The sequence below is a fragment of the Rhincodon typus genome, chromosome 2, assembly GCF_021869965.1.
Source record: "Rhincodon typus isolate 14 chromosome 2, sRhiTyp1.1, whole genome shotgun sequence".
NCBI lineage: Eukaryota > Metazoa > Chordata > Chondrichthyes > Orectolobiformes > Rhincodontidae > Rhincodon > Rhincodon typus.
The window spans coordinates 95,628,267-95,650,235 of NC_063333.1; the positions used below are offsets into that span (position 1 = coordinate 95,628,267).

General features: G+C 42.0%; 1 protein-coding gene across 3 annotated transcripts in view; it reads left to right on the forward strand.

Moving 5' to 3' along the window:
* The window catches only part of cpvl (carboxypeptidase vitellogenic like), an 86,856-nt gene that overhangs the window by 4,922 nt on the left and 59,965 nt on the right, over positions 1 to 21,969 (forward strand). For all 3 annotated transcript variants that reach the window (XM_048615795.1, XM_048615780.1, XM_048615788.1), the window contains exons 2-3: positions 8,562 to 8,743; positions 12,403 to 12,521. In XM_048615795.1, coding sequence (XP_048471752.1) covers positions 8,563 to 8,743; positions 12,403 to 12,521 — 300 coding nt within the window. In that variant the 5' untranslated portion in view covers position 8,562. The remainder of the gene's footprint in view (positions 1 to 8,561; positions 8,744 to 12,402; positions 12,522 to 21,969) is intronic.

Sequence of the window (21,969 nt, forward strand, 5' to 3'; positions counted from 1 at the left end):
CCACCCCCATTTCCTACCTACTAACCTCATCCCGCCCCTTTGACCTGCCCGTCCTCCCTGGACTGACCTATCTCCTCCCTAACTCCTCACCTTTACTGGCTCCATCCCCGCCTCTACGACCTGTCTGTCTCCTCTCCACCTATCTTCCCCTCTATCCATCTTCTGTCCGCCTCCCCCTCTCTCCCTATCTATTTCAGAAGCCCCTTCCCCTCCCCCATTTCTGATGAAGGGTCTAGGGCCGAAACGTCAGCCTTTCTTCTCCTCTGATGTTGCTTGGCCTGCAGTGTTCATCCAGCTCTGCACCTTGTTGTCTTAGCTGGGAAAATGTTGGGTATATGCAAAAAATAGGGAGGGGGATGGGGTAGGGAGTAAACAATAGGATAAAGGATAGAGCCTGAAGAGAGATAAAAGCAGTTGGATAGACAAAGGAGTTGATAACAATCTGGCTAGGAGGGTGCATAGTTGTTAATGGGAACTGTTAGTGACTAACAAAAGGGGGTGTGTAATGGCAGGCCATGTGATGACAAGGCCTGGTGTGTGGGGAAGGGGGCTAGGAAGAGGAGAGTTTAGGCCCTAAAATTATTGAATTCCATATTGAGTCCAGAGGGCTGCAGGGTCCCCAGCCAAAAATGAGGTGTTCTTCTAGCTTGCGTTGAGCTTCACTGGAACACTGCAGCAAGCCAGAGACAGATGTTGGCCACGGAACAGGGTGGTGTGTTTAAAGAGGCAGGCAACAGGTAGCTCAATCTTTCTTGAGAGCCGAACATAGATGTTCTGCAAATTAGTCACCCAATCTATGCTTAGTTTCCCCAATGTAGGGGAGACCACATTGTGAGCAGCGAATGCAGTAGACTGCAGTCTACAAAATCATGAGAAGTACAGACAGGGTGGATAGCAAGAAGCTTTTTCCCAGAGTGGGGGACTCAATTACTAGGGGTCACGATTTCAAGGTGAGAGGGGAAAAGTTCTTTACGCAGAGGGTGGTGGGTGCCTGGAACGTGTTGCCAGTGGAGGTGGTAGAGGCAGGCACGATAGCGTCATTTAAGATGTATCGAGACAGATACATGAATGGGCAGGGAGCAGAGGGATACGGATCCTTGGAAAATAGGCGACAGGTTTATATAGAGGATCTGGATTGGCGCAGGCTTGGAGGGCCGAAGGGCCTGTTCCTGTGCTGTAATTTTCTTTGTTCTTTTTTCTGGACTAAATTTTGTAAAGTGCAGGTGAAGTGTTGCTTCACCTGGAGGGTATACTTAGGCCCTTGGTTAGTGGGGAGGGAGGAGGTAAATAGGCAGGTGTTACACCTTCGCCGGTTGCAGGGGAAGGTGCTGTGGGGCTGTGGGGTGTGTTGGGGTTGAAGGAAGAGTGGACTAGGGTGTCCTGGTGGAAACAGTCCTTGCAGAAGGTGGACAAAGGAGGGGAGGGGAATATGTGTCTGATGGTGATGGCATCTTGCTGGAGCTGGCAGGAATGGCGTCTGATGGTCTCCTAGATGTGGATGCTGGTGGGATAGTAAATAAGGACAAGGGAAACCCTATCGCTGTTGCGAGAGGGAAGAGAGTGGGTGAGGGCGGAGATGCGGGTGGTGGGTCGGACCCAATTGAGGCCCTGTCAATAATGATGCTGGGGAATCCTCGGTTGTGGAAGAAGGTGGACATTTCAGAGGCTCCCTTGTCGATGTTGGCCTCATCTGAACATACGCTACGGAGATGGAGGAACTGAGAGAATGGGATGGAGTCTTTACAGGAAGCAGGGTGTGAGGATGTATTTGTGTGAGGATAAACTTGGCTCGTATTGTCAGGGTAGCTGTGGGAGTCAGTGGGTTTTTACTGGCTATTAGTGGCCAGTCTATCCCCAGGAATGGAAACAGATATCGAGGAAGGGAAGAGAGGAGTCAGAGATAGACCAGGTGACGGTGAGGGCGGTGTGGAAATTGGAAGCAAAATCGATGAACTTTTCCAATTCTGGACATGAGGGAAGCAGCACCGATTTATATCATCAATATATGGGAGAAAGAGTTGTGGGTGGAGGCTGGAATAGGACTGGAACATGGAATGTTCCAAGTACCCCATAAAGAGACAGGCATAACTGGGGCCCACGTGGGTCCCCATGGCCACCCCTTTGACTGGAAGAAAATGAGAGGAGTTGAAAGAGAAGTTGTTGAGGGTGAGGATGAGCTTGGCCAAACAGAGGAGGGTGCTGGTGGTTCAGATCTTTGCTCCAGGAAGAAGCAAAGAGCCCTAAGACCCTCCTGCTGGGGAATGGATGTATAAAGGGATTGCATATCCATGGTAAAGAGGAGGCAACTGGAGCCTGCAAACTGGAAGTTTTGAAACCGGTATAAAGCATTAGAGGAATCACGGATGTACATGGGCAGGTATTGGACTGGGGAGAGAAAACGGAGTCAACGTAGGAAGCGATGAGTTCTGTGGGGCTGGGGCAGACTGAAACAATGGGTCTGCCCAGGCAGTCCTGTTTATGGATTTTTCGAAGGAGGTAGAAGCGAGAAGAGCGGGGCTGGGGGACTATCAGCTTGGAAGCAGTTGAGGGGAGATAACCAGATGAAATGAGGTCAGTTCCTGTGGTTGATACAATGGCCTGATGTGTCATGGTGGGGTCATGGTCCAGGGGAAGATAGGAGGAGGTATTTGAGAGCTGGCACTCAGCCTCTGCGACGTAGAGGCCAGTATGCCAGACTACAACAACACCATCCTTATTGGCAGGCTTAATAACAAAGTCAGGGTTAGATCTAGGCGCATGGAGTGCAGTCAGTTCAGAGGGAGATAGGTTGGATTTGGTGGGGGGGGCAGGCGCAGAGAAATTGAAGCGGCCAATATCATGTCGACTGTTCTCAATGAACAGATCGAGTGCAGGTAAAAGGCCAGAAGAACAGGTCCAGGTGGAGGGAGAGTGTTGGAACTGAGCGAAGGGGTTTGTGGGATGGGGAGAGGACTCCTGTCAGTGTTTAAGGGCCTTAGTAGTTTTGTACAAAAGGGTTGGCTTTTTGAGATTGTCACTTATTCCAAACTTGGTTTGTATTGGAGTTATTAGAACAACGCATATTTGTTATCTTGTTTGTTTAGCTGTGCAGTGCTGATGGTGCCAATAATACAATCCAACCTTTTTGAAGATTATGCACATTCTAACCTGATATTACAACTTTAACTGCTAAATGAAATCAATGAAACTTCTGTGGTTTTAGTTGGCTAACTCCAGTACGATTGATGTTACAATTGAAGTCTTTCTCCTGCGCTAAGGTCTCATGTATTCTTTTTATTTAGTTACTACAAAAATACATTGGAAAACCAACAGTGCAAAATCTGTTTTTATTGTATTTGTATCGATGCAAGTAACAGTCACTCCTTAGGATGAATAAACAAATTGCTGTTGTTTGGGACCGCTGATTTTGTTTCAGATTTCTTGTGGAAATGTTTAGATTTTTTTGTTCATCCATAGAATGTAGGCAGTGCTGGCTCGGCCTGTATTTATTGCCTGTCTTGACTGGAGCAGGAGCAGGTGGTAGTGAGTTGCCTTCTTAAACTGCTGCACTCCCATCTAGTGTACCTATAATCACAGTTCTATTAGGAAGGAAGTTCCAGGATTTTGACCTAATGACTGTGAAGGAATGGCAATACAGTGACAAGGTGGAGAAATTGAAGTTAGTGATGTTCCCATGTATTTGCTGCCCTTTTTTGTCTAGGTTGTAGAGAATGTTTGGAAGTTGTTGTCACAGAAGACTCAGTATGTTGTTGCAGTGCATCTTGTAGATGGTACATACTGCCAGTACTGTGTCAGTGGTGCAGTGTGTGAATGTTGAAGGCATTAGGTAGGATGCCAGTCAAGCAGGCTGCTTTGTTCTGAATGGTGTTTAGCTTCCTTAAATGTTGTTGGAAATGGAGTCATCCAGACAAGTGGAGAGTATTTCATGACACCCCTGACTTGTAACTTGTAGATGGTGGACAGACTTTGAAAAATCAGGCATCAAGTTACGTACATAGAATTCCCAGCCTCTGACCTGCTCTTATAGCCACTTAAATAGCTAGTCAATTTCAGTTTCTGGTCGATGTTGATAATGGAAAAATTTATTGATATTGAAGTCATCGAATGTCAAGGGGCAATGGTTAGATTGACACTTCTTGGAAATAGTCATTGTCTGGCACTTCAGTGGCGCGACTGTTATTGCCACCTATCAGTCCAAGCCAAAATATTGTCCAGGTCTTGCCACATGTGGACACATGAAGAATTGCTTCAGTGTCTGTGGAGTTTCAAATGATGCTGAACATAGTGCAATCATCAGTGAATATCCTTATTTCTGAATTTATGAGGAAATCCTGCAGAGATGTCTGAAGTTGAAATAATTGACCTCCGTAACTACAACCATCTTCCTTTGTGACAGCTATTACTCCAAACAGAGGGATTTGACTCCAGTTCTGCTCTGTCTCCTTGGTGGAGCACTTGGTCAAATGCTCCTTGAACATTAAGGGCAGTCACCCTCGCTTCCCCTGTTTTGTTTATGTTTGAACCAAGACTGTAATAAAGTCAGAAAGTGAATCACCCTGGCTGAACCCAAATTGAGTGTCAGTGAGCAGTTAAGTGTCACTTGATAATACTGTTAATGGCACCTTCCATCACTTTGATTGAGAATAGACTGATGGGGTGGCAATTGGTTATGTTGGATTTGACCTACTTTTGTTGACTGACATACCTGAATAATTTTCCACATTGACAGTGCTGTATCTGTGCTGCAACAACTTGGCTAGGCATGAGCTAGCTCTGGAGCACAAGTCTCCAATTCTGTTGCTGGAATGTTGTCAGGGCTCTGAGCCTTTAGCAGTGTCCTTTACCTTAAGCCATTACTTGCTACCACATGGAGGAATCAAATAGGCTGAAGTCTGACGTGCGTTGATGGAACCTTGGGAGGAGTCCAAGGTGGATCGTCATTTGGCATTTCTGGTTGAAGATGCTTGCAAATGCTTCAGCCATGTCTCTTGCAGAGATGCTGGGTTCCCCCATCATTGGCTATCTTTGTGAAGACTTCTCCTCCAGTTGTTTGGTTGTAAATTTGAGGCACAAAGTTCCGTGTAAGCCATGTGGCGGTGCAGTTGCTCGGAGGTTCCACTGGCAGGACAACACATTGACTTCCAGTTCTGAAGCCGTCATCATGCACAGACCGTGGATGTTTGTACATTGGGAAAGATTATTACAGGGAACTAGTTCATGACTGGATGTGACAAGACTGCAGACCTTGGATCTGATCCATTAGTTGTGGGATCACTTAGCTCTATCCATCACTTGCTGCTTGAGCTGTTTGGCATACTCTGTGTGCCAGCTGTTGCTTCTGGCATTGCCCTCCTGAACGTTACATTGAATCAAGTCAAGGGCAGCAGATCTCTACATAAGTCACATTATGGAACTTAACTTTGGCATGTTAAGATAATACATGTGCATCCTTTCCACAGTTGTGGAGAGTCTTGCTTTATATTCCTTAGTTGGTCAGAAGTTTAAGTGAGTAAATTCATATCTTGGTAGGAATTGCCATGTAATTTGCAATTAGTTAAACATTTTGAAAGTCCTGAATTTAAAAGTTGATTACTGTGTTTGTTTGTTTCTTTTTCTTGACTTACTCCTTCAAAAAAAACGTTGAAGTGTATTTCATTATCATTTCCACCCTTGTTTTTACTTTCTATCTCTGTTTTGCTTACTCTACTATTCTATGATACCATACCTGGGCACCAAGTTGGGGAGAACAGTTACTGAGCAGACCTGCTTGTAGCTGGGGCTGCAGCGGAGGTCTCTCGATAATCGGTGTGGTACTTATTTAGTCAGCAGTGGGTTTCTTGTGAAGGTTGGTGTGGACTTGTTGGGCTGAGGGGCCTGTTTCCGCACTGTAGGGATTCTATGATCTATGTGGTTTCACCAGTGCCTTGTACAGTTGCCGTAAGAGTTTCCAACTCTTATACTCCAACCTCTTTGAAATAAAGGCCAATGTTCTACTAGCCTTCCTGTTTACTGCTGCATCAGTCTGCTAGTTTTCTGTGTTTCATGCACAAGTGCCTGCCGAGTCCCTTTTGTGTTGCAGCTTTCTGTAGTTTTTCTCCATTTAAATAACACTCTCTCTCTTCTTTTGTTCTCAAATCCAAAATAAACAACTTCACATTTTGTCACAATATCTCCGTTTGCCATCTTTCTTCCCACTTATTTAACCTATCAATAACTTGGTAATGATGACTTCAATAAACCTGTGTGGGGAACATCAGAAACAGAACAATATCCAAGTCATGTGAGCAGTCAGCATTCACATTACATATAAATGACAGTTTAGCACAGTCCTCCTACCATGGGACTCGAAGCGGTCTGACAGGAAGGGCAATGGAATGTCTAAACACAGACCTTTATTCTGATTTTCTTACTACTCAAATATATTAGGAGAATATTAATGTGGTAGAATTATTCAAACCTTATCCCTACCACCCCCATCCCAATAACATCCAAGAAAGGTAGTATTACTGACAGTTTGAGGTGCGAGGAAATCTGCTCCAAGCCCTTGTGCAGTCTGAGATCTTTGGATCATGTTTGAGAATTGTGATCTGCAGGTACCATTTTTAATGTTGCCTCTGATTACGTCTACTTCTCAAAGATGACTATCTTCAATCTGCAATGACCAATGACATAGTTAAAATTGTGACCAGGATTTCTAACTCACAATGCTAGATACTACATGTGTGTCACATGCAAAAATTCTGATCTTCTCTAATTCTTGTATACTTGCACTTAATCCAGTGCTAATTTTCCTTTCTAGTTCACTTTCAGTATCTGATTTGATGTTGAATTTACTATTTGCATTTCCAGATTCAGACTTTGTGTTCTTCATTTAAGGTACTTCAGTCTGATTCCGGAGATGCACAGTTAGTTGTTCTGTTCGCACAGATCCCAGATGCCCTGTAGAGAGCACAGTGTCATTTCCATCTCCCATGGCAATAACTTGCAGAGTAAAATCATGGAAATCCCGTGAATCATTAAATCTAATGATCAATGAATGCTGAACAGCTACAGTAGATTCTGGCTCAAGACGTTAAGAAAAATGAGCTGAAACCTGGAACATACAAGCCAAGAGTTAGTCTTAAGCAGCTGCCACATATGTCTCTGTCCATATTAATTCCTGATTTGTTAGCAAACAATAAATACATTGTTTTAGTGGTTAGAAAAGAAGACTACTTACTCAGTCCAAAAAGTGATTTCTAGCTACATGTTATTATTTCCTTTGGCTCTTCTAATGTTGATGGTTTTTAATTTTTTTTTTAATATTGCTGCTTAATTCTCACCTTTTACTGCTTCCCTCTATCCAGTGTTGTAATGGAAGCTGAGCAGCTCGGTTGGCTACATAGCCTGACATGGGGTTCGGAATAATGTCATCAGTGCAGGTTCAATTCTTGCTGTAGCTGAGGTAAACTTGGTATGTGCCTCCTAACGCTGCCCTGAGAATAGAAGACAGTGGCGAGCCATCACTGCTCATTGATGCAAATAAAATGGCTCGAAATGAAACATCAGTGGACAAATAGCTGAGGATCTGCCTTTGGCAGAGTACACGCTGCATGACAGATCATTGAATAAAGGAGTTGGGACGTCATCTTGAGGTTGTACAGGATGTTGGTGAAACCTTTCCTGGAGTACTGTGAGCTGGTCTGGTCACTCTGTTATAGGAAGGATATTATTAAACTGGAAAGGGTTCAGGAAAGATTTACCAAGATATTGCTGGGAATGGAGGGTTTGAGTTATGAGCAGGGGCTGGATAGGCTGGGACTTTTTTCATTGGAGCATTGGAGGTTGAGGGGTGACCTCAGATTTATAAAATCATGAGGTATAGATGAGGTGAATAGCGGGTGCCCTTTCCTTAGGGTGATGGAGTTCAAAACTAGGGGGCATACTTTTAAGATGAGAGGAGAAAGATTTAAAAAGGACATGCGAGGCAACATTTTTACATAGAGTGGTTAGTATGTGAAATGAATTGCCAGAGGAAGTGGTGGATGCAGCTACAGTTACAATGTTTAGAACATATTTGGATAAGTTCACAAATAGGAAAAGTTTGGAAGGATACAGCCAAGCATAGGCAGGTGGGACTAGTTTAGTTTGGGAACATGGTCAGCGTGGAGTGGTTGGACCGAAGGGTCTGTTTCCGTGCTGTGTGACTGTGATAACACTGTAGCATGGAAATTGATTTTTCCATGGATTCATTTCATATCAGCAATATTTTTGAAGTCATGCGATTAATAACAATGATAAATTCTGAGTACAGCAATTGATTCATGTACATTAGGATTGCTTTGGACAGGATGGAAAGGGGATTATTAATTCAAATACATAATTGCTGGTAGATGTATGTCATCTTTTTTAATGTTGATTTATAAAGCATCCATTATTTACTTTACAATCAATCTTATTAATTGTTTTGTATCAGGCTGTTTAACTACAGTTGATTTTACCACAATGTAGCTCTATGACACAGAAATGCAAAGCATTTTTTTTTCCTAAGACTAAACAACCTCTCTGTCCATTTCATTTAGGATGTGGCAAACACGACTATTCCTCATTGCACTCGTTTCTATTCAGCCATGCTGTATGTCTGGAAGGTTCACTTTTCTCCGTCAAATGTTTAAGGATGTCAAAGTTTCTACACCCTCACTAGTAGACCCTGGGAAACCCCTCTTTCTCACTCCGTATCTGGAATCTGGAGAAATTGAGAAAGGTGAGATAAACTTTGATCGACAGTCGATTATAATTACAAACATGAAACTGTTTAACTCCAATTTAGAAGAGTACAATTGGAACTTCCTGATTTCTTTTTATCATCTTCTAGTCAGTTTCCTTTGTACTTAATTATGAAAACATTCTGAATATGAATGAGAGGCTAATAGGTTTCAGCTAGACCCCATTATAATTACAATATAATTTAGCTGAACATTTCTGTTGCCAAGCTAAAATGAGTGAAATTGCAGTATTTTCAGAATGTTGACCAAGGTTTGAATCATTTTCATGTACTTTGTCAAGCATTAGAAATGTAGAAAAGCATTAGAAATGGAAGAGGAAGAAATTGTCAAGTAGTTCAGTTCTTTTAAACAACAACTACATTTAGAAAACATCCTTAATGTAGTAAAGTTTTCCAAAGAACTTCACAGCAGACTCGATGGGCCAAATGGCCTAATTTCTGCTCCTATGTCTTATGGTCTTATGAGGACAGATGAGCAAAAAGCTTGGTTAGCAAAGTATGTTTTAGGGTGCAACTTTAGGGAGAAAAAGCAGTAGTGTAGCAGAGGCGTTTAGGGTGGGAATTCTGGAGCTTTGAGCCTATCACTGGAAGGCACAACTGATGGTGAAACAATTAAAATTGGGGATGCATAAACTAAGAAGTGTTGGAGATATTTCGAGGGGGTTGTAGGGCTGGAGAAGGTAATAGAGATCAATGAGGAGTGGCTTTTAAGAACAGGATGAGCATTTTAAAATTGAGGCATTACTCATCCAGGAACCAGTGTAAGTCAGTGAGAAAGTGATGGGTAAATGAGACTAGGTGAGAGTTAGAAAATTTGCAGAAGAGTTTTCTAGATGAGTTAAGTTTAAGAAGGATACTGGCCAAAAGTGTATTGGTATAGTCAAGTGTGCAGTTAACAAATAACAAAGGCATAGATGAGGCTTTCAACTGCTGTTGAGCAGATGAATCCCTCCTCCTGTAACCTTAAACTGCAGACCACATTTTGCAATTTGATACTAAGGCACTAATTTGAAAATGCTAAAATTCAGTGTAATAAAGTGGACTTTATTTAGCGATGTCTGAGTAATGGCTTTAGAATCATAGGATCATACAGTGTAGAAGAGGCCCTTCAGCCCATCAAGTCTATACCGCCAAAAGTATACTTGTACCTACACTAGTCCCTCTTGCCCACACTGGGCTCATAAGCACATAACATTCAAGGCTATCTTCAAGTGCTCGTCCAAGTATTTTATAAAGGTTGTGAGATTTTCCAGCCTCATCTACCCTCTCAGGCAGCATATTTCAGACACCTATCACCCTCTGGGTGAAAACGTTTTCCTTAAATTGCCTCTAAACCTCCTGCCTTTTACATAATAATTATTGACCATGCGACTAAGGCGAACAGCTATTTTCTATTCACCTTTTCCGTGCCACTCTTGTGTACATCAATCAGGTCCCCCGTCAACCTTCTTTGCTCCAAAGAAGAAAACCCGAACTTATTCAACCTGGCTTCGTAGCTGAAATCTGTCCAACATCCTGGTGAATCTCCTTTGCACCGATCCTTCCTGTAGTGCTGTAACCAAAACTCCCAGAACTGTGTACAGTACTCCAACTGTGGCCTCACTAAAGTTCTGTACCTCTCCAACATGACTTATAATCTATGTCACAATTGATAAAGGCAAGTGTCCCATATGCTGCCTTAACCACCCTATTGTTATGAACCAGATCAAACTCTCTCAAAGTATATTAACAAGGTAGCCTAGACCCAAACATTTTCTTAATTTAAAGGTAACTGTGATGTGCTGTGTTCCAGATGCAATTCAATTGGTCAAACTACTTGATATTAATCAAAGCACCATTTAAACACAAAAGTTAAAATCTAACAAAAGAAAGAGGAACATGAAATAATTTAACTCTACTGGAGAACTTAACAGAATAAGACATTATTTTACTACCAAATGGTGACTGTTCCAATATAATAACATCACATAATCCCACCCTTGGCAAAAGGCAAATTCAGAAAACAGATTGTCTCATATGCACTCCCACAGCAGGCAGAGAACTCCTGCTTTTGGCTGTAACCGAGAGAGGGACAAAAAATAGCTTTTACTTCTTCCAGAGCCCAACAGCAACTGCTGAAAGCTGAACTAAAAATTCTGGTTCTGATCTGAGAGTGGGAGCTTGGTCACACCCACTGAGGCTGTTTCTTGTCCTTCGAATCCCTACATTGTGGAAACAGGCTACTCAGCCCAACAAGTCCGCACCAGCTCCGAAGAGCATCACTGCCCACCCCACCCCGCCAAACCAACATAACCCTGCATTTCCCATGGCTAATCCACCTAACCTACACATCCCTGGACACTGTGGGCAATTTAGCATGGCCTATCCAACTAACCTGCACAAGCCCCCCCAAGATTCCTCCCTTCCTCTCAGTTTCTTAGTGTCATACCATTCATTGAGTACTCCCTTCTCTTGTTCCCTCTTCCAAAGTACATCACCTTACATTTATCAGGGTTAAATTCTGTCCATCTGACGAATCCGTTTATATCTTACGGTAACCTAATACCTTTATCCTCACTGTCAACCACCCCGCCGATCTTTGTGTCATCTGCAAACTTAATTATCATTGCCCCCACATTGTGATTTTCATAAACGATGTAATGACAATGAATAAGGGACCTAGCACTGATTCCCTGTTGGTACACTACTGCAAATGGGCCCAAGTCACACAAAAAGCCCTCAACTACCACCCTCCATCTCCTGTCACTAAGTCAATTTTGGATAAAACTTACCAAGTTTCCCTGAATCCGATGTGTTTTGACCTTTATCGGTCTCCCATGTGGGACCTCGTCAAAGGTCATGCTAAAATTCATATAAACTACATAACTGCCTTACCCTCATCACTTCCTCAAAATTCCACTAGATTTATTAGGCATGCTGACTATCCCAGTTCAAATCTTGCCTCTCTAAATGGAGATTAATTTGTTTCTTCAGTAATTTCTGCAAAAGTTTCTCTACCGATGAGGTTAGACTCACATATCTGTAGTTTCCTAGTCTATCTCTACCACACTCCTTGTAAAGTGGAACCACATTAGCTGCTCTTCAGTCCTCTGGCACCTCTCCTATGGCCAAAGATGATTTAACAATTTGGGTCAGAACCCTTGTACTTTCCTGTCTCATCTCCCAGAACAGCCTGGGATACAACTCAAACAGACATGGGGATTTGTCCACTTTTAAATCATGCCAAAGCCTCTAATACCGCTTTACTTCTTATATGAATCTGTTCAAGAATTTCACAGTCCACCTTCTCCAATTCTGTATTTGCATCCTCTTTCTCCCAAGTAAGACGTGAAGTGAAAACTCTATCATTGTCCTCTAGGTTCAAACACACCTAGCCCCCTTAGTCCCTAACAGACTCCATTCTTTCCCTGGTTATTCTTTTCTCCTTGACATACTTATGGAATATCTTGCGATACTCCCTAATCTTGTTTTGGATACAGTTTTTTTTATTCAAAGCTGTTTTTTAAGTTGTGTTTGAACGAAGTTTGTTTATGTTTTCTAAGTTGAAAGCCACGAAGAAATGTTGACCTTTGAACAAACATAGAGTCACTTCAGACTTTTGTGTAGAAGTATTAACTCTGTTCACATTTCTTTTTCAGCTAGAGAATTGAGTTTGGTCAGCCCACGAGAAGGCCCAGTTGTGAAGAGCTACTCTGGTTTTTTGACAGTGAATAAGACCTACAACAGCAACCTTTTCTTCTGGTTTTTCCCTGCACAGGTAAATATCCATAATGGCATGAGTGAACTAAAAATCCTGCACAAAATAAAACTCCAGAAAAGGTGTAACATTCATTCACTGTGGATTTTTTGGACTTAGTTTTGATATATAAATCTGACTTTTATCAAAATTCTAAATTTCAAAGGGTGGAAAAGGAAGCCTGAAATGCTAATATTTAATTGTTTGGAACTTTGTATGGTTGAATCCTCTTACAGAATGCATGGTGCAGCTATAGTGGCATGTTTAATTGGGAGGTTTAGAGTTTCAGGAAATAATGTCTTTGACCATTTACTGTGTTGTAGGATTTATAACTTGCAGATTGTTTTCAGCAGATGTAAGAAAAAAATGTCAACCTTGAACTATGGTAAAGTTTAGAACAAAATTATTTCTTTCTCATAATGTGTATTTGCTTAGTGAATAGATAAAACTTTGCCCATTATAGTTATTTTAGTTGCTGTGCTGTGTCTGCTGTTGCAATGTTTCACTGAGCCTGAAGCCCTCAATGGGCAAGGCTTCAGTGTATCCATGAGTTTAGAAGTGATCAGAGATGGGAACCGTTTCCAATATCATTTCTCTTATAGCTCAGGGTCACTGGCTGTATTTGTAGCATTCCAAGAGATTAACTAGCTCAAAAATCAAGGTCCAGATTTTCCAGTCTGCATCAGTATTGTGCATGATACCACTGCCTGTGAAGATTTCTGCACCTGACAATGTTGCATTATTCCAGTCAGGATTCCAATCCTGATTTGATTTAATTGGATTTATTATTGTCACACGTACCTAGGTACAGTGAAAAGTTCTGTTTTGCCTGCTGTACGGGCAGATCGTACCATACAAAGTTCATAGGGTAATAGGACAGAGCAAAGAATACAATGTTCCAGCTGCAGAGAAGGTGCACAGAGAGCAAGATCAACATTAAATTTAAAATTTGAGGTCAATTCAGAATTCGAATAACAGCAGGGAAGAAGCTGTTTTTGAAACTATTTGTATGTGTATACAAACTTGTGTATCTTCTGCCTGATGAAAGAGGGTGGAATACAGTATTACCAGGGTGGAGCAATCTTTGATGTTGTTGGTTGCTTTCCAAAGGCAACGGGAATTCTAGATGGAGCCAATGGATGGAAGGCTGGTTTGTGTGATGGACTGGGTTATGTTCACGACTCTCTGTAGTTTCTTGTGGTCTTGGGAACAGCAGTTGCCAAACCATGCTGCGATGCATCAAGATAGAATGCTTTCTATGGTGTATCTGTAAAATTGGTAAAAGTCCATTTTCTTAGCCCCCTGAGGCATTGTGCATTCTTGACCATAGCGTTGGTGTGGGTGGTCCAGGACAGATTGTTAGTGATCATCACTCCAGGAACATGACGCTCTCAACCATCTCCACCTCAGCACGATTGATGCAGATAGGGGGGTGCCCTCCACCCCGGTTCCTGAAGTTAATGACCAGCTCTTTTATTTTGTTGAAGTTCTTGGAGAGACTGTTGTCTTTACGCCATGCAGCTAAGGACTCAATCTTTTCCCTTTATTCTGTCTCGTCATTGTTTGAGATCCTCCCTATGACTGCATGGACCAGTGCAGTCATTCGTGCAGAAGATTGAGCAGATGTCATTTTATGTCATTAATCGGCTGTGATAATCAGGTAAGTTTTTTTTTAAAGGTTTTGTGTCATGGAATGGGTAGGGTGGGTGAGTGAGTGGATGAGCACTCTGATCAGCTTGTGATGGTAGTGAGACGGGCGGGGTCACGGGTGTACTTGGATTGGGGTGGGTGAGTATTCATGGGAGAAAGAGAATCAGGATGCTGACATTGGGGAGCGTGGTTATTTGGAGAATGATGGTGGCAAGAGACTCTGATCAAATCAAGGCCATAGTTGGCTCTGATCAGGTCGGGGGTAGTTGAGCTAGGTTTTGGGGTGGGGAGTGGTGAGATGGGGTTGGTTCGAAGGGGAGGTGGTGGAAGAGAGGGTCATATTGATTGGGGAGGGTGTGATATGATTGGGTGGGTGGGTGGGTGGGTTGTGGTACCGAGTTCAATTCTATTGGCTAATCTGTTAGACCAGATATCATGCAGTGTAATACTTCCTGGCTACTTATCCAGCTAAGTCCTGCATATCTGGCTTAAGCATCTGACACTGAGCTCAGGAGAATTCTGCTCAGTGTCCAAAGCAGTGGAAATCAATTCATTAGAAATTTAACCTTCCTGGATAATTAGAGCATATGTTTGTGTCAGGACATCGGGAGGTGAGGGTCAGATGCAAACCTCCAACTTAATTTCTGATTTTGACAACATGGATACCAAAGGATTTGCGTCCATTTTGCTTTTGAAACACATAAATAATTTACATTTATAAAGTGCTTCACACAGTAGCCAAGGCAAGACGTCAGAATTAATGAATTATGGAGTTGTGTTAGTTTATGTAATGTAAAGCTATGTTTCAGGAAAATGAGTTTTGTTGTTCTGAGTTGGAGAGGTACAGTGTGATGAGAGAGAGATGAAATACAAGGTGAATTATAAGCCACCCAAAACAGATGTGGTCAGGTTAGATACTAAAATGGAAATACCTCAATCTTGAATCTTATGGATGCAAGTCAAGGTCGAGTGTGTTGTCAACAAAGGTAGCTATTAAATTTTAATAAGACCAGCAATCTTTAATTTAATGCACTTTGCAGATGTAATTGTGGATGGGTGGGTTTTCCAGATCTTGGGAAACCCGGCAACTGAAGGGAGGGTGGACAGTTTCATGTCAGAAGATCGTTGTCTTTATAGCACTACTTGTGGACCAAGAGAAACAGGGGTGCAATAAGCATAAAAGTGCTAAGAAACTCACCAGGCCTGGCAACATCTCATGAGAGAAAGAGAAACAGAGTTAATGTGTCAAGTGTACTATGACTCCTCTTCATATTGGACTTGTTTCTCCAACGCTTTGTTTTTACTTCTGATCTGCGGATTTCAGATTTACTTCTGTTGTAGTAATATGAGTGCTTCCTCACAAGCTCTGCCTGTATCAGATATTCTCAATCAAATACTCATGGGATTGGGTAACAGAACCCTCTAACCCACCTCTGGGATTTTAGGAGCAGCTATAGGCTTACTACTTGCTGCTATGGTCAGGCCTGGAGTTATCCCTGTCTGCCTGACAGTTCTGCTCTCTTTCAGGTGGGAAACTTGTCAAAGAGAGATTGAACCTGCGCAATATGTTGAGACACCAGCAAATTTCCTATTAATATCAGGAATACAGATGCAGGCCTGTATTTAATATTCTTTGTATCACTACTGATAAATTTTAAAGCTCCACTGGTCACCTGAGTTGATACCTCTAAAATTGAATCTGTTTCCCTTGTGTATTACATAACAATCATAGTGCTTTAGTCTTCACCTTTAAACATCATGTGAGCACATGTTTCCTAAAATCCTGGAATATCACTACTGGAAGACCAAAATGAGCTTCCGCAGTTTTGTTGAACTTTCCACCAGAGGGCAGTAGCGGTTAATGACATGTTTTTCCCATCACTTTTCAGAGCAATATTCTCTTCGGCTTGTGAGCAGTGATTTACTTGCCAGTCATTTCAAATTTAACTTTTCTGCTCAGACATTATCCGTCTTTCTTTTTGTATTTAACTACGTAATCAACATACCCTTTTAATTAACCTGATACATTAAGCACAATATTAAGGGATGTAATTTGCACATCTAAGGCTGAAAGTGCATTGGAAGCAGTTCAGGAAGTTTTTTTACTAGATTGATACCTAGAAGTGAGTGGGTTGTTTTATGAAGAAAGACTGGACTCATTCCACTGGGTTTGGAAGAGTGAGCGGTGACTTGATTGAAGTGTGTAAGACCTTGAACCACCTTGACAAGGTAGATGTGGAAAGGATGTTTCCTTTGGTAGGTGGGTCCAGAACCAGGGGCACAATTTTAAAATTAGAGGTCATCTATTTAGGTCAGAGATGAGATTTTATTTTCTCTTATTTGGAATTCTCTGCCTCAGGAGGTGCTGGAAGTGGCATTATGAATATTTTGAAGTTGGAAATAGATTCTCTTGCGTAATAAGAATTTGCGATTATTGGCTGTAGATGAGAAATGGGATGATATTCAACACATAAACAAATCAGCTATGATCTTACTGAATGGTCTAGTAGCTTTGAGGGGTCAAATGGTCTACTTCTGCTAATTCACAGGTTTGTGTGTTTATATGCCGGTTTGGCCCAATTATATCATCACCACTATCTTCACTGATCTGTGTTGTCTCGCAGTCTACCAGCACTTTAACATAAAATTCACATCCGCATGTACTAGCCAACTCCCTATTTTACGATCATCTCCAATATTCAAATGTTGCCCCTTCTCCAACTATGGAGCTTAGGAGAGGAAGATATGATTGATTAAAACATATAAGATCTGGAGGTGTCTTGACAAGTTGGATACGGTAAGGAGATCTCCTGTTGTGGGAGAATCTAGAACTAGGGATCACTGTTTAAAATGAAGAAGTTGTCCATTTAAGGCAGGTGAAGAGAAATTTGTTTGCAGTGTCTTCTTTTGGAACAGTCTTCCTCAAAAGGCAGTGGAGGCACAGTCTGGAAATTTTTAAAGGAGAAGTGGATGGATTCTTGATAAGCAAAAGGGTGGAAGATTTCCAGGGTTGGGTGGGAATGTGGAGTATCAGATCGATCACAACACTGACATCTACCCAACAACGTGGGAAATTTCCTTGTAACGTCCTGTGCACATAAAACAGGACAAATCCAATAGTCTACTCTGGATCATCAATAAAGTGATGGAAAGTGTCATCAACAGTGCTACTGAACCACACCTGGCAACATCTCGTGAGAGAGAGAGAGACAGTGTTAAGGTTTCCAGTCTACTATGACTCTTCTTCACATTGGACTTGTTTCTCCAACACTTTTTTTGTTTTTGCTTCTGATCTGCAGATTTCAGATTTCAGATTTACTTCTGTTGTAGTAACATGAGTGCTTCCTCACAAGCTCTGCCTGTACCAGATATTCTCCATCAAATACTCATGGAATTGGGTAACAGAACCCTCTAACCCACCTCTGGGATTTTAGGGGCAGCTACAGGCTTACTACTTGCTGCTATGGTCAGGCCAGGAGTTGTCCCTGTCTGCCTGACAGTTCTGCTCTCTTTCAGGTCGGAAACTTGTCAAAGAGAGATTGAAACTGCGCAATATGTTGAGACACCAGCAAATTTCCTATTAATATCAGGAATACAGATGCAGGCCTGTATTTAATATTCTTTGTATACAGTTTAAACTTGGACAAAAGAGCTGAATTCCATAAGTGAGATTAGAGTGACTGCCCTTAACATCAAAGCCACATTTGACTGAACGTAGCATCAAGGGGTTCTAGAGCATACAGCAGGGGAAACAGACCCTTCGGTCTAACCAGTCCATGCCGACCATAACCCCAAAGTAAACTAGTCCCACCTGCCTGCACTTGGCCCACATCCATCCAAACATTTCTTATTCATGTACCTACCTAAATGTTTTTTACATGTTGTAACTGTACTCACATCCACCATTTCCTCTGGAAGTTCATTCCACACACGTTGATGATGATGATGATTTTAAAAAAAAGTTTAAAAAAAAATGCCCCTCATGTCTTTTCACAATCTTTCCCCTCTCACCTTAAAGGCACGGTCCCTAATCTAGAAATCTCCCATCCTAAGGAAAAGACACCTGCCATTCACCTTATCTATACCCCTCATGATATCATAAACCTCAGTAAGGTCACCCCTCAACTTCCTATTTTCCAGTGAAATAAGTGCCAGCCTAACCAGCCTCTCCTTTTAACTCAAACTCTCCATTCCTGGCAACATCATGGTAAATCTTCTCTGAACCCTCTCCAGCTTAATAATATCCTTCCTGTAACTGGGTGACCAGAACTGGACACCATAATCCAGAAGAAGCCTCGCCAATGTCTATTACAACCTCAATATAACATCTGACCTCGTATACTCAAAGGTCTGAGCTATGAAAGCAAGCGTGCTGAATGCCGCCTTAACCACCCTTTCTATATGTTACGTGAGTTTAAAGAATTAAACCCCTAGGTCTCCCTGTTCCACAACACTACTCAAGGCCCTACTTTTAATTGTATAAGTCCTGTCCTTGTTTGTTTTACCAAAATGCAATAGCTTGCATTTATCCAAATTAAACTCCATTTGCCACTCTTCAGCCCATTGACCCAATTGATCATGAGCTCTATGTAATCTTAGATAACCTTCTTCACTGTCCACGATACCACCAATCTTGGTATCATCTACAAACTTACTAACCATGCCTTCTATGTCCTCATCAAAATCATTTAAATAACAAACAAAAGAGGACCCAGTACCAATCCCTGTGGAACACTGCTGGTCACAGGCCTCCAGTTCGAAAAACTGCCTTCCGTCATTACTCTCTATCTCCTGCCTTTAAGCCAATTTTGTATCCAGTTGGCAAGTTCACCCTGAATCCCATGTGATCTAACTTTACTACTTAGTCTACCATGCAGAACCTTGTCAAAGGCTTTACTAAAGTCCAAGTAAACAATGTTTAATGTTCTGCCCTCATTTATCTTCTTGGTTACTTCCTTAAAAAACTTAATCAAGTTTGTGAGACATGGTTTCCCTCACACAAAGCTATGCTGACTATCCCCAATCATTCCTTGCCTCTCCAAATGCATGTAAATCCTATCTTTCAGATTCACTTGCAACAACTTACCCACCACTGAAGTAGGACTCACAGGTCTATAGTTCCCAGGTTTCTCCTTACATCCCTTTTTAAACAAAGGCATAGCATTAGCCATTCTTCAGTCATCCAGGCCCTCACCTGTAGTTATAGATGATAGAAATATTTCTGCAAGGGGCCTCACAATTTCCTCCCTAACTTCTCACTATGTCCAGTGGGACACTAGATCAGGTCCTGGAGATTTATCCACCTTTATGCTTTCTAAGACATCCAGCACTTCTGTAATGTGAACTGTTTACAAAACATCAGTATTTACTTCCCTGAGTTCTCCAGCCTCTATTTCTTTCTCCACAATAAAAACTGATGTGAAATATTAATTTAATATCTCTCCCGTCTCCTGAGGTTCAACACAAAGGCAACCCTTTGATCTTTAAGGGGCACTACTCTCTCTCTCTCGCTCTCTTGCTCTTCATGTATTTGTAGAATCTCCAGATTATCCTTAACCTTATTTGCCATGGCTGTCTCATATCCCCTCTATACCTTCCTGATCTCCCTCTTAAGAATGCTCCTACAATCTTTATGCTGTTCAAGAGATTCATGTGAACCCAGTTGTCTATACCTAATATATGTTTTTTTTTTTTAAATTCTTGACTAAAGCCAAAATATCTTTATTCATCCATTGTTCTCTAATCCTACCAGCCTTACCTTTCACTCTAACAGAAATGCAATGATTCTAATGAGTCCTAGCAATGCTACAAGATACTGATCTGGACGAGCCATTTGATATGGTGGCTAGAAGAGCAGGTAAGAGACTAGGAATCCTGCAGTAACTGACCTCCTGACTCTCCAAAGCCTGTCCACTATCTGCAATACTTGTGTCAGGAGTGTGATGCAGTACTCCACACTTGCCTGGATGAGTGCAGCTCCAACAACACTCCATAAGCTTGACACCATCTAGGACAGAGCAGCCTGCCCAGTTGGTACCACACTGACAAACATTTGCTCCCTCCACCACCATTGTTCAGGAGCAGTGGTGTGCACCATCTACAAGGTGCATTGCAAAAATTGACCAAGGCTCCTTAGGTGACATCTTCTAAATCTATGACCACTACCATCTAGAAGGACAAGGGCAGCAGATACATAAGAACACCACAATCTGCAAGCTTCCCTCCCAGCTACTACTCATCCAAATGGGGAGCTACATCACTGTTGCAGGGTCAAAATCCTGGAACATCCTCTGTAAGAGCATTATGGATGTACCTATGCTAAATAGATGCAGAGGTCCAAGAAGGCAACTCGCCACTGCCTTCTACGCAACCAGGGATGGACAATAAATACTGGCCCAGGTGGCAAGCCCCTTGCACCTTGAATGAACAAAAACAAATTGAATGGTTGATGAGACTCAAATGGACTATGTGCCATCCTTCTGCTCCTAATTCATATTTTCATGTGCTGTTATGTGCTCCACCAAAGAAGTTATAATTGCTGATTCTCTATTCAATTCCTTTGAATTAATGTATCCTTGAATACTATATCTGGTTGCTAAGTAACAAAGAATGTTTTCAAATGCTGGAGGAAATATAGAGATATGGAAATTATTCACACGAGAAAGACAGGCAAAACTTGGGCTTTTCAGTCAAGAAATAAAGGAACCAGAGCTTTTTAAAAAAGTTTTGCTACTGTTTCATTGAGGAATAGAGCAAAGATGTAGAAGCTGATTAAGAATCTGTCACAAATATTTATTGTCTAGTTTGTGAAGTTTCCCCCTTTGAAAACTTTAGGTTGCACAGAACCATGGGGAAGGCCAGGGAGGGGAGGTGCTGCCAGTGGCAAAGTGAATGAAGCTGACAAAGGAAACTGAGAAGGACATAGGAAGCAACAAAAGACTGTACAGAGCACAGACTTAAACTCTAAAGGTGGCAGCTATGGAGCAATAGCAGGAAAGTGAGGAATTAAATGACAGTCAGGAAATGGATAGAAATGATGCATAAATAACAGAGAAGTGATTAGACACGAATTGCAGAAGTCAACAGAAGGAGCAACATAGTAGACAGTGAGAGACATGTACACAACAGGGGAAATCGAGATTGGTAAATAAGATTTGTTGAATTACTTAATATCAACTAATAAAGTCATCTGTAATAACATTAAAAGAAAACTGGTGGTAACAGTAATTGTTCAGTAGCTATAGTTTAAAATCTTGATGTTGAACTTAAGTTGTCAGAAAATTCTGCAGGAAGTTGGAGCAATTCAAATCTTGCTTCATGATGGGGAGGTGCTGGTGTTGGACTGGGGTGGACAAGGTCAGGAATTGCATGACACCAGACCATAGTCCAACCGGTTTATTTGAAAACACAACCTTTCCGAGCGTAGCCCCTTCGTCACATGAAGGAGCTGTGCTCTGAAAACTTGTAGTTTTCAAGTAAACCTGTTGGACTATAACCTGGTGTTGTGTGATTTCTGATCTTGTTTCAGACAGATGGCAGTGTGGACCATAGCTTCACAGCACACCAGTATATCAAAGTTAAACCTCACCAGGTTAAACTTGGTGTGGCACTGAGTTGTACTCGCTGCAACCGTGGGGAAGCCCAGCGAGGGGCGAGGTGGGGGGAAGCTGGTGGTGGCGTGATCTTCCTGCAGATGCAAGATTTGAATGCTGTACATAAAAATTTAAATAGATTACTACAGAATTTCCTGTTGAATTTCTGAAGCGGAATCAGAGCATATGGTCTCTGATTTAACAGCTTTTGTTTCGTTCTCACCTCT